The 15,637-nt window shown below is 33.1% G+C and overlaps 1 protein-coding gene across 1 annotated transcript; it reads right to left on the reverse strand.

The window, feature by feature from the left end:
• Positions 1–12,731: 12,731 nt before the first annotated feature.
• Positions 12,732–13,271, reverse strand: LOC142632677 (uncharacterized). Its single transcript, XM_075807044.1, has one exon. It carries the CDS (start codon positions 13,269–13,271, stop codon positions 12,732–12,734), a length of 540 nt encoding a protein of 179 aa, XP_075663159.1.
• Between the last annotated feature and the right edge of the window lie 2,366 nt (positions 13,272–15,637).

The following is a 15,637-nucleotide window of genomic DNA, read 5'->3' on the forward strand; positions in this document are numbered from 1 at the left end:
TCTTTCTCTACCGTACGACCTCCCCTGATGACGTGCTATTGACGTGACCTTACTATTCGAGGATGTGACCTCCTCGGCAGGATAATGGCCATTCTTGGCTACGAGTATGACACGTGACGCAATTACCTTATTGGAATTCATGTAACCCACAAAATACTATGTTTTCTCAACCATCACAAAATTAACATAAAAGTTTGTGGGTCGTACAAAGAAAAAAGATGACCTATCCAAAAAAAAAAAGAGATGAGAAGGAATAAAATTAATTATATAAATAAAAATAAAGAACCTTTGTGTAGTTAATGGAGAGAGATTTTTTAGATTAAAAAGAGGGTCATCCCATTGACCATTACGTATCTCATCCATATAGATGATATTAAAAGAAAGTTTTATGTGATGATAATAATAATAACTAATCATTAATCCATACTATGTATAGAAAAATTTATAGAAAAAATAATTATAAATTACCCATATTTTAAAAAATATATAATAAATATAAAGTAAAAAAAAAACATTTTAAAATAAATTTACAACACAAGTAAACCATAAACTATTTAGAATCATCAAACGTAATTTAATCAAAATTAGTTTGGTTAATTTTATATTATAATAATGATGTTGAAAAATATGGATTTCGCTTTCTTTTCTTTTTTTGCTAAAAATATGGATTTCACTTACTTGGTTATGTAACTACTATTTGTTATTGGTTAGTTGCATTATTAGTTTATATTCTATTATGTTGTTTCATCCTTCTATTATTATCAGTTACATCCACTTTAGCATGTGTATGACAAGTGTAGGTCATTATAAATACATAAGTTATAATGCAACTTGTTGCATTATATCTCATTTTTCTTAGTGAAATAAACTATTCCTCCATTTCTACCGAATATTGTTTTTTTCGTTTCTCATCTTTCTTTGTTTGGAGTTATCAGTTTCTACTTCAAACCTATTTGCATAATTCACTTTCTATCATAATAAGCATCCAAGATCTTGACATGGCTTCCTCTTCTACTAGTTCTACTGCAACTAGTTATAATCCCTCAGCAAACCTTACTCAGCAATGCCTATCTTCCTTGCATCAAACCTAATATCTCTTAAACTTGATCACGCCTAATACATCCTTTGTAAAAATCATATTACTTCCATTTTAGAAGTTTTTTCCCAATTAAACATCATTAATGGATCATAGCAATGTCCTAACATATTTTCAAGAAATAAGATTGATGATGAAACTCCACACGAGGATCCATTATACCAACAATGGATGGTTAGAGACCAAGCCCTCCTCACACTTATAAATGCATCATTACCCTGTGAACCGGGTTGAAAAATTGAAATAACTAATTGTAAAGATAGTTAGTCAATTCAAGGTGATTAACATCCTAAACTTGATAGAGAAAAAGAGATTTTTTTTTTTTTTGGGGTTAATTTTCTGCTTAATTCTCATTAATGTCTTCCACATACATAAATAGCTAAAGATGAAATAACCTCATCATAATATAATTCTTGTCCAATGAAGTATGATTTTTTAGGTTTTTGCAACCACCTTTTCATAGTTGTAAATGATATATAAGTTTTTTTTTTTTTTTTGAGAAAAAAGTATCTATGTTTATATATATATATATTTCTAAAAAATCTAAGTGCTTTTTTTTTTTTTCATTCTACTTATAAATAATCAAATGAAATATTTGGATATCAAATATTAAGATTAGTATTTCTAACTTCATATATTAATGATTATATATTGATTACTTTTATTTATATATTTTACTTGTATGAAATATATACTTATAATCTTCTTAAATCAAGCAACTTAAGCATAACAACACTTTGACTAATTCTAACACCACACACGCGAAACAATGCATAGACTAATTCTAAAAACACACTCACACACGAAACCAAGGTCAAGAAAAAAAAATTATAACTTGTATTTACATTCATATAGTGGCTCTATGGTCTCTACCAAACTCTGGTGAAAAGGAAATGTCTCGGACATGAAACATAAGGGAATTAGATTGATAACATTACATCAACATTGCCTGGAGATTTTTTTTTTTTTTTTTTTAAAGAAAAGTAAAAGGAGAATGAAGAAGGAAGGAAGGAAGGAAGAAAAGAAGAAGAAAAACATCATGCTATATTTAAGTAGACCGCAGGTCAACTCCTTGTACTGATTAAAAATTTTTCTACAATAACCCATACCCATTAGATGAAAAATGGTCTCAAAGTCATTTGCCCCAATGAATCTACATTTCGAAGTAATTTCGCTGCATATTCTTCACAAAAATAGGCTTCTCATCAAACGGCCATTAGTGCACCAAACCTATATTACTAGTCCACCATGCATATATAACCTCTAAAATATATCAGAACAATTCATACACGGTTAGCAGTCATAGCATCATTAATATCCCTGTTGCTCAACTTCAACACATGTGCCTAATCATGATGTTCATATGTGGAATATAATAAATAAACGACTGGTTCAGATGAAAGCAACAAAAAAAGAAAGAGCTCAGACATATCTTTGGTCCACTTTCTTTGGATGTTTGTTGAGGGCTTTCTCAAGCATGGTGGGTCACTCCTATGTACTTTGCACTGTTGGGATCCCAAAGCCTCATATTATACCCCGCGTTCTTGGTGACCATCTTTACATTCTGATTGGATTCAAAAGGGAGAATCAAAAGTGCATAAAGCTTTATTCACCATTGTTTGACTGAATATTATACTAGGGTTCATAATATTGTAATAATGGAATAGTAGATACGCGGTGCAGAAGCATGGGTAAAAGTTAATTCCACGAGGGTGAAGCGAAAATTCCAAGGTTGAATACCCATAAAGACACTTGTATTTTTCATTAAACAATTTTGATTGAACTACATGGTTACTTCCTATACTTTAGTATACTTTAATGATTTATTAGTAATTTTAATTCTTGAAGTTTCTTTTTTTTTGAAAAGCCTATTCTTGAAGTTTCTTATGACTTAAGAGTTTTATAGCTTAATTAATGTTTCTTGACTTTACTATCAAAGAAGTCTAGGGTTTATATTCCCTTTCCCATGACTATCGAATTAAAAATAATACTTTTTCCGTCCTAATTTTTTTGTTCTGTTTGAAAAGTCAAACTTTTAAAAGGAACATTATTTATTATTTTGTCTCCCTTTTAAAAATGTATAAGTTTACAAAACTACCCTTAAATAAATTTATCAGCTTTTTTTTTTTTAAGAGTTATTATTAATGAGGCAACTAAAAAGTTGCCCTAATTAGATTGATTTTTTAAATATTTGTTAATTTTCCTTTCAAATAGTTTTGAAAATAAAGTAGGGGTATAATAGGAATATTAGTAAATTAATTAATTTTATTTTTAGAAACAGGACAATTTTTTAGAACATCCCAAAATGGAATAGAGGACAAACAAACTGGGACGGAGAAAATAATAATCTTGAAGTTTAAATTATTTATTGTTTTTGTCCCCTAACAAACTTACAAGTTGTCACTTCTTAATCTCTAAAAGACATAAAGTAATCAACTTTAGTCCCTAAAGAAATTAAAATATTTATTTTGAGTCCTAAATTAACGTATCTAATGGAGTAATAATGTGTCAGTTTTTAGTTTGGTAATGTAATATAAAGTACTAAAAGTTATTATTTTAAACTTTATTTATATATATATATTTTTGAAACCAACTTCAAAGATTTCAAATTGTTCAAACTTTAGGAACCAATTTTCCGACATGGTTCTAAAAAGAAAGAAAAAATAAAATTTATTGCTAATTTTTGGTATTAAACTCTAATTTATGATAGAGTAATATTAGAAATGTATATTTTTTGAATTAATTCTTTTAAATTCATTTCTGGATTCTAGATTATGGTTTTTTCACACTATTTAATTTGTTTTGCATTTCTATTTAGTGCAATTTGTTTGGCACTTTGGAATAATCATGTTGTCGAAATATAACATAACCAAAAAAAACCCTAAAATTAAGGATTTAGATCCTCTACATTTCTTAGAGTACTCTACCAAATAGATTTCCTTAAATCTTAACCACTCTTTAATGATTTAATGGTATAAATTTTGCCATGTCAGCATTCCACTAACAATATTCCTAAAATAATAAAATAATGTTGCAAACAAAATAATTAAGATTATTGTTAGTGGAATACTGACATGGCAAAATCTATACCATTAAATCATTAAAGAATGGTTAGGATTTAAGGAAATCTATTGGTAGAGTACTCTAAGAAATCTAGAGGATCTGAATCCATTAGTCAACTTAACATAAATTACCATGAATCGGAAAAGAAAATCGTGAAATATATGTATTAATTGAAACATGGGGTAATAGAAGTTTCAAAATTTAAAAATTAGAATTGTAGTTAACTATATAATTTGTTTAAAACAATTCACTATTTTTTTTATATATATATATTAATTCACTATGTGTTTTCTAAGGAAAAATATCTTAGTATATCTAGGCACACATCAATCCATTCTTTTTCTTCCATTTTTGAAAAACGTCAATCGATTCATTAGTGATTGGCATTTATATAACGTGATAGATGATCTGGTAAACGCTAAACTAATCGTAAAGACTCCAAAGTCCAAAGACCTAGTCCGTAGTACTAGTCCTCCTCAAGATTATTATCCTCGTCCTAATTGATTAGTGATGGAGCCTTAGCCCCAATTCTAGTAGTCAAACAAACCTTTGTCTTTATAATTTGCCGACTTAATATAGAAAAGGCACAAGGATGAAACCAATTTTTAACACAAGTTGAACAAGGATTTTAGGAATGACCAAAATAATTTCTTTTTTGCTGATTTCAATTTTCTTGAATTTTGTGTAAGAGTTTCAGAAAGTGGGATATCAACATTGGAGGTTAACAATACTTATCTTCGACATTTACTTATAATTATTTGTATTTTATATTTTTAAAATGCCAAATATTATATAGGTTTATAGAAGAAAAAAAAAACTAGTTTATCAATAAACTAGATAATTACCATTTTTTTAATTAACGTAATTACATATTTTGAAAAATTACCTGTTGAATTGCACATTTTTTTCCTGGCGCTTTTAAAAACCGTTGAAATAGAAAAGCCTGTACCAGCACTTTTTGAAACCGCTAGTATAGGAAACCCTATTACGGCAAATCAAAATCGGCGTTTTATAAATCGTTGCAATAGGAGCCCTATAGCGGCGGTTTCCAAAAACGCTAGTATAGGAAGCCTTTTTGCAGCGTTTTATAACTGCCATTATAGGTTAGGTTTATTGTTTTTTTTTTTTAAATTAATTTCAATGGTGAACTGTAAATTGAACCAACTCCAATTCATCCATAAGAGTCGTCCACACCAAGAAGACAATAATGGTTATACCTGGTAGGACGATCGTCCATTGGCATATGGGACGATCGTCCATAAAAAAGGCACCTGGACGACCACCAACACTTGGGGAAATTCCAGAAAGATTTATCTACAAGAGCTAGTGAATTGAACCACGTGTTATTATTTCGAGGCATAAGTAAAATCTTGGTTCATCGCTATAACTTTCTTCTAAGTTCTTAACTTCCAACGACAGTTATAGAAGATGAGATTGGATATTCTAACTCCTATAACTTTTGTGGAAGTTAACCTTGAACCTTCTGACTTCCTCAAATATAGAGGAAGTTATGAGACAAATATCCGCTTCAAGAGCACACTATATAAACACTCATTCACATCAAATGAAGGAAAGTCTGAGATAACTCCTAAAAAGTTGGAACTCCAGAATTTAAGAGAGAAACTAACTTAAGCATCGAAGGGTTCTTGGCCGATCCACCCCGGTCACCTTTGATCGTGTGTTTTTCTTTTCAAGTCTTCCAAGCAATCACTAGCCCTTTGAAGCCCGAAGCATTCAGCCTACTGATTTTCTTTCCATCATCAAATTTAATTTTTGAAACTATCCTATCCTGGTGCTTTAAAAGCACTGGAATATAGTTGTCATATCCCAGCGCTCTAAAAGCGCTGGAATAGGGTTACTGATTTCTCTTATGGGAAAGACCTATCTCGGTGCTTTTGGAAGCACTGAAATAAGGTCCACCTATTCCAGCGCTTTCAAAAGTGCTGGAATAGGATTACTTCATTCCCTTATAGAGAGAGACCTATCCCAACCCTTTTGGAAGCGCTGGAATAGGATCACTCCATTCCCTAATGGAGAGAGACGTATCCCAGCACTTTCGGAAGCGCTGGAATAGGGTCCACCTATTCTAGCACTCCAAAAGCGAACCTTATTCCAACACTCCAAAAGCACTAGGATAGGTCACCTATAGGAATTTGTTAATTAACAAATGACCAATACTCCCCTAAATCTAGAAAAGGACCAAAATACCCTCCAAAACATCTAAAAAGAGCAAAACACCTCCGATATCTAAAAAAAGACCGATATATTAAACCTAATAAACAATTGAAATACCCCCAAAACATCAAAAATGACCCAAGCACCCCCTAAAGACAGTGAAAATGATCGAAGTACCCCTTGTTACTAAAGCTAGCCAAAATACCCTTGATTACTTGAATAAGACCAAAATACCCCTACAAGTCTGATAAATGACCAAAATGCCCCTAGAAAGACAAAAAATGTCCAAAACACACCCGACAACCAGAAAAAGACTAATACACTCCTGAAACATAAAAAATGACCAAAATACCCCCAAAACATCGAAAGGATCAAAAATACCTCCTAAAAGCTAGAAAATGACAAAAGTACCCCCATACCTAAAAAAGGTGGAAATCTCCTTGACTACTTGAATAATACCAAAATAGCCCTATAAATCGAAAAAATGACCACAATGCCCCCATAACCACAAAAAATGTCCAACATACACCCGATACCGAAAAAAAGACCAATGCATAACAGGGAAAAAAAAAGACTGAATTACCTCTGAAACCTAAATAATGACCGAAAAACTCTCGAAACTTTAAAAAATGACCAACCCCTCCCCCCTAAAGCACATAAAATTACCAAAATACCTCCTAAAACATGGAAATTGACCATAAATATCCCCCTATGTTTGAAAAAGACCAAATACCCCTCGATGACTAAAATAAGATCAATATACCCCTATAATGGCAACTTTCCGAAATACACTCGGAACCTAAAAAATAATTGATACACCCCTAAAGCGTAAAAAATGATCGAAGAACCTATGAAGGCAGCATTATAATGACTAAAAAGTTAGAGAAATGTTATAGCATGATCGAAATACCTCCCAAAACATAATAAATGATTGCATACGCTTTAAACATTTTATTAATTTCTTAAGTTCCAAGGGCATTTATGTCATTTTTAGGCTTAGGATGTATGTGTGTAAACTTTATTACTGCATAGGGGGTGTTTCGTCATTTTTTGCGTTCACAGGGGTATTTGGGTCATTTTTTAATAGGTCTTAATGGATAAAACCACTAATACCCACTAAAACCCATCTAAAATTTAAATAAACAACATAAAATCTAAATTTCTAGAAAATGACCAAATTACCTCTGAAACTTAAAAACTGACCAAAATACCCCCAAAACCTAAAAATGACCAAAATACCTCTGAAACTTGAAAAATGACCAAAATACCCCATAACCTAAAAAATGACCAAAACACCCCTAAAACCCAAAAAATGACCAAAATTCCCTTGAATAATTGGGTACAAAAACTGAAGAGTTTAGTTATTCTAAATTATATATATATATATATATATATATATATATATATAATTGTGATTGTTTTTAAATGTACCCGTGCATGAGCACGGGGTTGCACATTAGTTGAACTAGAGTTCATTGACAAGGTTTGAATTAATGTTGTAGAAAAAGTAAATTGAATTGGAGTGCTACACTCTAATAAAACAATAAGACACCCTATTACTTTTTCTTTTCTTTTCTTTTTTTCGTTCTGCTGGTAGGCTACACTCTTACCCATAAGGTCTTGAACTCACGACAGCTGCCTCCATCCTGTACTTACTAGTGGATGAGTTTTGAATTGAGTTCAAGCTTATTGGCAGTTTTTCTTGCCTTACATTTTTATTTCTTTATTTCTTGTTCTCACACAATAGGGTCTTTTTAAGGAATAGTTGGGTGCTAGTATGTTCAATACATTTTTATATTTGTTAAATATGGGATTAAGACAAAATGGAAGCACACAACTATTCAATTTGTGGACTCTTTTTTTTTTTTTTTATTTGTAGCTAGATGGGTTATGCTGAGATCAGTGGTTTAGTTATTGGTGTGTTGGAAGGATGTTCAGCAAACAATATGGCATTTGGAATTTGGAAGGCAATCCCTTCATTCTTTTCTAAGTAACAATAATTTTATTGAAATTTTACAAAGAATACGAAGGCTATAACTGATATGTGCTAGCTCTATATTCCACAAGTTCTCCTATAGATGATAGGGATAGGATTCATCTATCAATTCATACGTTTGTTATGGTCTACTCCCATGCAAGAGATCCAACTAGTTTTGGAAGGAACAATTGGTTTGAACATGCTACAACAAGCAAGAGAGTTCAATGAAGTAATATTTTCATCTTTGCCTTCCACATTAAATATTTGGGTACTAATTATTATTATTATTATTATTATTATTATTATTATTATTATCAATCAAACAAAAAGATTTTGATATAATGGTTGCTCAATTGGTTTTTATTATGCAATACAGCTAAAGCTGAGAAGAAAAGGCTCCCTTCAAGTTTCCCTAGAAATTTTTGACTTGGAACTTTTGATACCAGTGGTTGGAATTATGGGATTGATTTTATAATAAAGTTTCAAACTTTGATCTATATATGTTATAGTTGGAAACTTTACTATAAAATTCTAGACACTTGGGATGTATTATTTTGTGTATAATAATCTAGATATTTGGGATGTAATTATTGATATGGTGTAATTAAATATATTTGGTTTGTTGGTTTAAAGTGGTATTGTATTTGCTATTGGAAAATATGAATTGTAGGTTCCATAAAGTATAGATTATTGGTGCTATGAATTGTAGGTTCATTACAGGTGCTATAAAAAAATTTTTAAACCCTATTGTAGCACTTTACAAACCGCTGGAATAGGGTATGGCACAAGCAAGGCCTATACCGGTGTTTTAAAAGCACTGGTATAGGCCTTGTTATTTTGTCCATTGAAGACCTATACCAGCGTTTTCGAAAACACTGGAATAGATACTGCATATACCAGCACTTTTAAAACACGGGAATAGGCCCTATAAGGGTGGTTATAAAACCGCTAGTATAGATAGACCTATACCGACTGTCACTGTGTGACAGTTTGAAGCGTTGGGAAAAAAAACGAGAGGATAGGCATTTTGACCCTATTCCGGTGCTTTCTGAGGCTATCCTAGTGGTTTTGCAAACACTGGGATAGTCCCATTTTTTTGTTGTGACTACAAAAACATGAAATTTAAACGTTTAATCAATAATAAAGCTATTGATTTTTTATCTTTTGAAAAATTTGTGAGCATGAAAGAAATAAAAGGAAAAATTTATTCAATGATAAATTTTCCAAAATTAATATCTTATAAAAAGATATTAAGTGGCGTTGTAGTAATTGATTACAACCAAATAAAAAGATAAATTTGCTCACTAAGAATCTAAGATCTCTATAGTTCCTCTTCAGCATAAGTAAAAGATCATGTCCTAAAGTCAGAGAGATCTGAAGTCTAGGGGTTCTCTTGCAATACAAAAGAAGGAGAGTTGCTGAGTTGGTATTTAATAATGTTTCTTAGAGTTGTTAGATAAGAAAAATGATTGAAATTTAAGAAAAAAAACCTAAGGAAAAGTACTTAAACTACTATATTTAAGTTTTATCAAGTACCTAATGCTCACATGATTAGCTTATATAATTTCCTCCAATTCTATACAAGGTGTAATGTTATTTTGACTGCGAAGATAAATTTTTATTGAAAAGACAAAACTGGGGTTATAAACTCCCCCACGAAAGTATACAGTAAAATAGTAGCCTATAGCTTCAACTCATTAGGCTTACAGGTATCATAAAATAAAGATGAAAAAAACATGTAGGTGCTTATCCAGGTCCTACCACATGCCCATTCAATCGCTGGTAATCATGCAGAAATGTTGTAGCTCCGTGTAGGATGTCCATTGGTTGGGACTGAATATCTTCAAAACAAAACCCATTTCTTGCGTTCAAAATGGCCCAGGCCACCATCGCCCAGGTTTCCATTTCCTTATTAGTGAGCTTCTCCTCTAGTTGTCGGACCAAAAGGAAAAAATTATGCACTGCTGCCCCACACTTCTGCAATCTCCCTTGAGCCACTGCCCACATATTTCTGGCCAGAGGACACTCCCAGAGCGCATGTCCAACAGTTTCGTCTGTCTGCCCACATATCAAGCACAGCGAGTCTAGTGGTACTTTCCTGTGGTATAGATTTGCACATGTAGGGAGTATATCGATGCGTGCTCTCCAGAAAAAGTTACGGACCTTCGGTGGAATCTCAACTTCCAGATCCTACACCAAAACCTCTTCTTATCCCTTACCGACGAGTGCTCAGTCCTAGACTCACCTTGCAATCAAAGAGCCACTCGATAGGCTATTCTGACCATGAATTGTTGGGCTTTATTCTCTTTCTAGTAGAGCCAATCCCAAGCATGTGTATTACTGAGTGGAATGCACAATATATCCTCTTGAGTGGAATGCGCAATATATCCTCTTGCGTGGATTGCATGAAGGTAGCTTGTAGCAACGAACGGTTCCACTGCATGGTCTGGTGATGGATGAGGTCTACCACTTTCATATTAGTATTAGCTCCAGGCTTAAACAGAAGGGGATGTGGCAGCCACTTGTTGCAGTTAACTTGAACACTCTGCCCATTACCTATCTCCACATGGACCCTTCCCAAATTAAGTCCCTTGCAACTAGGAGGCTACGCCACACAAATGATGGGTTATGGCCTAACTCAGCGTCCATGAAAGAGCAACGAGGGAAATATCTGGCTTTGTACACCTGAAAGAAGAGGGAGTGTGAGCCAGTAACAAGATGTCAAGCTTGCTTTGCTAACATAGCAAGGTTAAAAGCATGAATGTCCCTAAAACCCATACCACCCTTATTTTTTGGAGTACAAAGTCTATTCCAATTAAGCCAATGGATTTTCTTTTCATTCCGTGTTTGTCCCCACCAATATTTTGCTAAGATTGAGTTGATACCCTTAAACACCCTTCTTGGTAACTTGAAAATGCTCAAAGTATGTAGGTATTGCTTGGGCCACCGACTTGATCAAGGTCTCCCTACCCGCCTTTGATATGGTTTTTTCCTTCCACCCCATCACCTTTTTTGTTATCCTCTCTTGAAGCTCCTTAAACGTGCCCATCTTTGATTTACCCCTAACCATAGGCAGTCCGAGGTACTTTTCACAATTATTCATGATTTGTGCCACCATCAACCTCCGAATCTCCTCTTTGTCCCTTCGGCTTGTATTTTAGTTGAAAAAGAGAGTGGTCTTCGATCTATTTATGGCTTGACTTGATGCCTCCTCATATTGTGTAAGTAAGTCAAGTAATTTATGGCATTCTCCAATCTTTGCTTCACAAAACAGTAGGTTGTCGTCTGCAAATAGGAGATGAGAGATACGCACTCCACCTCGACAAGAATAAATGCCCTTCAGTCTATTTGTATCTGTTGCTTTTCAGATCAATAAGGACAACCCCTCAGCACACAACAGGAAGAGATATGGAGATAAAAGGTCACCTTGTTTGATACCTCTGGTTGGTGTGATGAAACCCTTTGGTTCCATATTAATGAAAACCGAGTATGAGGATATTCATACCGTTTCCATAGCCAAGTTCACCCATTGTTCAGGCAGTCCAATCTTCAACATAATCTGTTGAAGGAATTCCCACTCCATTCTATCATAAGCCTTGCTTATATCCAACTTCACTGCTTTGTGATCGGTCTTTCCTTTCCTCCTATTCCACATACAATGGAGCATTTCAAATGCAACAGTAGTATTATCTGTAATGAGTATATCAGGATTAAAAGCACTTTGGGTATCAAAAATAACTTTGGGTAAAATGGATTTAATCCAGTTAGCAAGAACTTTGGATATGAGTCGTGATACAACATTACTCAAACTTATGGGACGAAACTCTGTTATATATTGTGGGTCATTCTTTTTGGGAATGTGAACAATATGTGTAAAATTCATTTTCTTCAAGTATCTACCAGAGTGCAGGACAGATAATACAACGAGAGTTACATCATGCCCAACAATATGCCAATATTTCTGAAAAAAGAAAGGAGACATACCATTTGGACCTGGTGATTTTGATGGGTGCATATTGAAGAGAGCTATCCTTACTTCATCCTCGATGTATGGTTGAATCAGTGAGTGGGCCATATCCTCAGTGACCACCTTGTCTACTACCTCCAAGACCCGTTCCATATTTCTAGGGCGAGTTGTAGTAAATAGTTCATTGTAATATTCCTCAGCAATATTACTAACTCGTCATATTAGATTGCCATATCCCTTCCCTATCCATGAGTCCTTTTACATTATTCTTCACGTGTCTTTTACTTGCCCTATGGTGGAAATAATGAGTGTTTTTATCCCCTGCCTTAAGCCATAAGGACCTAGAGCACTACCTCTAGTACACTTCTTCATGGTGCATCAAAGTATTGATCTCGCTTTTCAGTTCGATGATGCAACGTAGGTTCTGCCCATACCCATTCTCCACCAATTCCTCAAGTTCCTGCTTTATTGCATTGAGCCGAATTCATGTGTTGCCAAAAACAGCTCGACTCCATGCTACCAGGTCTGATTGGCATTTTTTTTTTCTCCAAAAGTCGGTTCATGGGACTACCCGAAGCAATTGACTGGGTCCATGAGTCTCGGATTACTTGCTCACACTTCGGATGAATCACCCACCTCTCTTCAAACCTGTGCAGCTTGTGTCGTCGTCGAGGAATAAGAGTAGAGACCGGGTTCGTGTCCAATAATATCAGGTCATGATTTGAGTAAGATGCTGTCAAATGGATCACCTTTGCCCTCAAATGCATCTCCAACCATTCAACCGATGCACACGCTCTATCCAACCTCTCCTCCACAAATGCTTCCTCAGCTCGTCCATTCCGCCATGTAAACCTATACTCGTTGTAGCCAAGGTCAATCAGTCCGCAATAGAGCAAGGCACTTTGGAAATCCAACATGGGAGGCAGTGATTTTGGTAGTCCACCATTTCTCTTGTCAGAGTTCAAAATCTCATTGTAGTCTCCGATACACATACACGGTAGCGTAGAGCGACTGTGTAGGTGGCGAAACAGTCTCCAAGGTGCAATGTTTAATTGCGCATGTATTGGTTTTTATTCCATCCACTATCCATGTGCAAAATAATTCATAACCTCTATTACCACTCCACCATATAATAATCTCTAAAATTTCAATACTACGCAGACACGGTTAATTAACAGTTAAAGCATATCATTAAATTATGTTGTTTAACATTCATTCAGAAAAAAAAACAAAAAACAAAAACAAAATTATTCTGTTGTTTAACACATGTTGCCTTATCTATTGATGTTGATGTGTGGATTAAACTTAATAAATACTGATCGATGCAGATGTAAAGAACCAAAAAAAAAAAAAAAGCTCAGATGTGCAGTACAATACTATCGGTCTAGGTCCACTTTTTTTTTTTTTTTTTTTTTGACATAGGTCTAGGTCCACTTTGTTTTGGATGTTTGTTGGGGGCTTAATTTCTTAGGCATATAATAGTGGGTCACAACTCACAACTCACTCCTACTTTTGCAGTTTGCACTGTTGGGATTCCAACTCCCCAGGCCCCGCGTTCTTGGCTTGGTGTTGGTGACCATTTACACTCTGAAAGGACTCTTTAAGTTTAAGGGGGAAATCAAAAGTACATGAACTCTATGCACCATTGTTTGACTGAATATTATATTAGGGTTCATGAATATTGTAATATTCGAATAGTACTATATATAGTGGATACGCGGTGGTGCAGAAGAACCCTGCATAAAATATTAACTGCACAACGATGAAACGAAACTTCCAAGGTGCATTCACCCAAAAAAAAAAAATCCTAGGTTGAATCTTGAATGTTGAATATCCAAAAGTTCTCTTCTATTTTTCATAAAGTCATTTTGGCAAAGACATATTATTGAAGTCTAGTCAAGATTTGAATCTTAAATGTTGAATGCCGTTATTTTGTATTTTTCATTTTAGCAAAAGACATATTGTTGAAGTCTAGTCAAACAATAATTTTAATCCAGTTATATTTATTAAAAGTTTTGTATCTTTCTTTATATTTTTTAGTTGAGAAAAAGAGTTTTGTATCTCAATTGTCATTTTATAGTATTTTTATATGATTATTTTTAATCCTTAACAAACTTTAAAATGGTTGCTTTTAATCACTTAATAAAAATATAAAGTAATCAATTTTTGTCCCTAACAAAATTAAAATGTTTTTTTTTAGTTTTTAATATATCTAATAGAGTGATAATATGCCAATTTTTAATTTGGCCATATCTTTTGAGAAATTAAAAACAATCATTTTAAGCTTTGGAGGTTAAAATTGCTCATGTGCTAAAATTTAAGAACAAATAGTATATTTAAGCCGACATTTTCCAAAATGATTTTCAAAAGAATGAAAAAATAAATACATTTCTGAATTTCATTATACTCTAATTTATATTATAGAAACGTATTGGAATTAAACGTTTTTTTTATTACTTATTTTTATTTCGTTTTCGGATTCTCAACTTTCGCACTATTTATTATTGTTCGGCACTTTGAAATAATTATGTTCTCAAAATATAACATAACCCAGAAAAAAACCCTAAAAGTGATTAGTCAACTTAACATGAATGAACATGACTCCGAAAAGAAAATCGTGAAAAATATGATATATGTATTGATTGAAACATGGAATAATAGAAATACCAAAAATGGAGAATTGTAGTTAACTATTATTTTTGAAAAAAACATCCTACCAAATATGTATTTATATATCAAGGCACACAGCAACCCATTCTATAGGTTTTTTTTTTTTTTTTTTGAGAAAGAACCCATTCTTTAGTTAATGTAGAATAATGACTGACGATCAGGAAGACATTAAACTAATCGCATAGGCTACTAAGAAGACCATATTGTAGTATATATTAGAATAGAAAGATTATTCTCGTCCTGATTAGTGATGCAGCCTTCATAATTTTCCGCCTTAATATGAAAAAGGCTCAAGGGATATATCCAGTAACCAATTTTAAGTTTTTAACACAAGTTGAACAAGGATTTTAAGAATGAGAAGCAATTTAAAATTTAAAACTAAATTAATAAGAGAAAAAAAATTGTTAATACATTTTATTATGTTAATCAACATGATGATCATATATATTAATAACACTTCACACCTTATCAATTTCAATTTTCTAAAATTTCGTGTAATTAAGAATTTTTAGGAAGGGTGTGATACATTGGAGGTTAGCAATACTAATCACCAACCTTTGTTTATGGATTATTTGCATTTTTTCTATTGAAAATGTCAAATATTATATAGGTTCGTAGGAATAAAAAATAAATAAAAAACCTAGTCAATTAATCATTCATAATTGTATGAAACATTGATAATGATATC

The sequence above is a fragment of the Castanea sativa genome, chromosome 4 (assembly GCF_040712315.1).
Source record: "Castanea sativa cultivar Marrone di Chiusa Pesio chromosome 4, ASM4071231v1".
Classification (NCBI taxonomy): domain Eukaryota; kingdom Viridiplantae; phylum Streptophyta; class Magnoliopsida; order Fagales; family Fagaceae; genus Castanea; species Castanea sativa.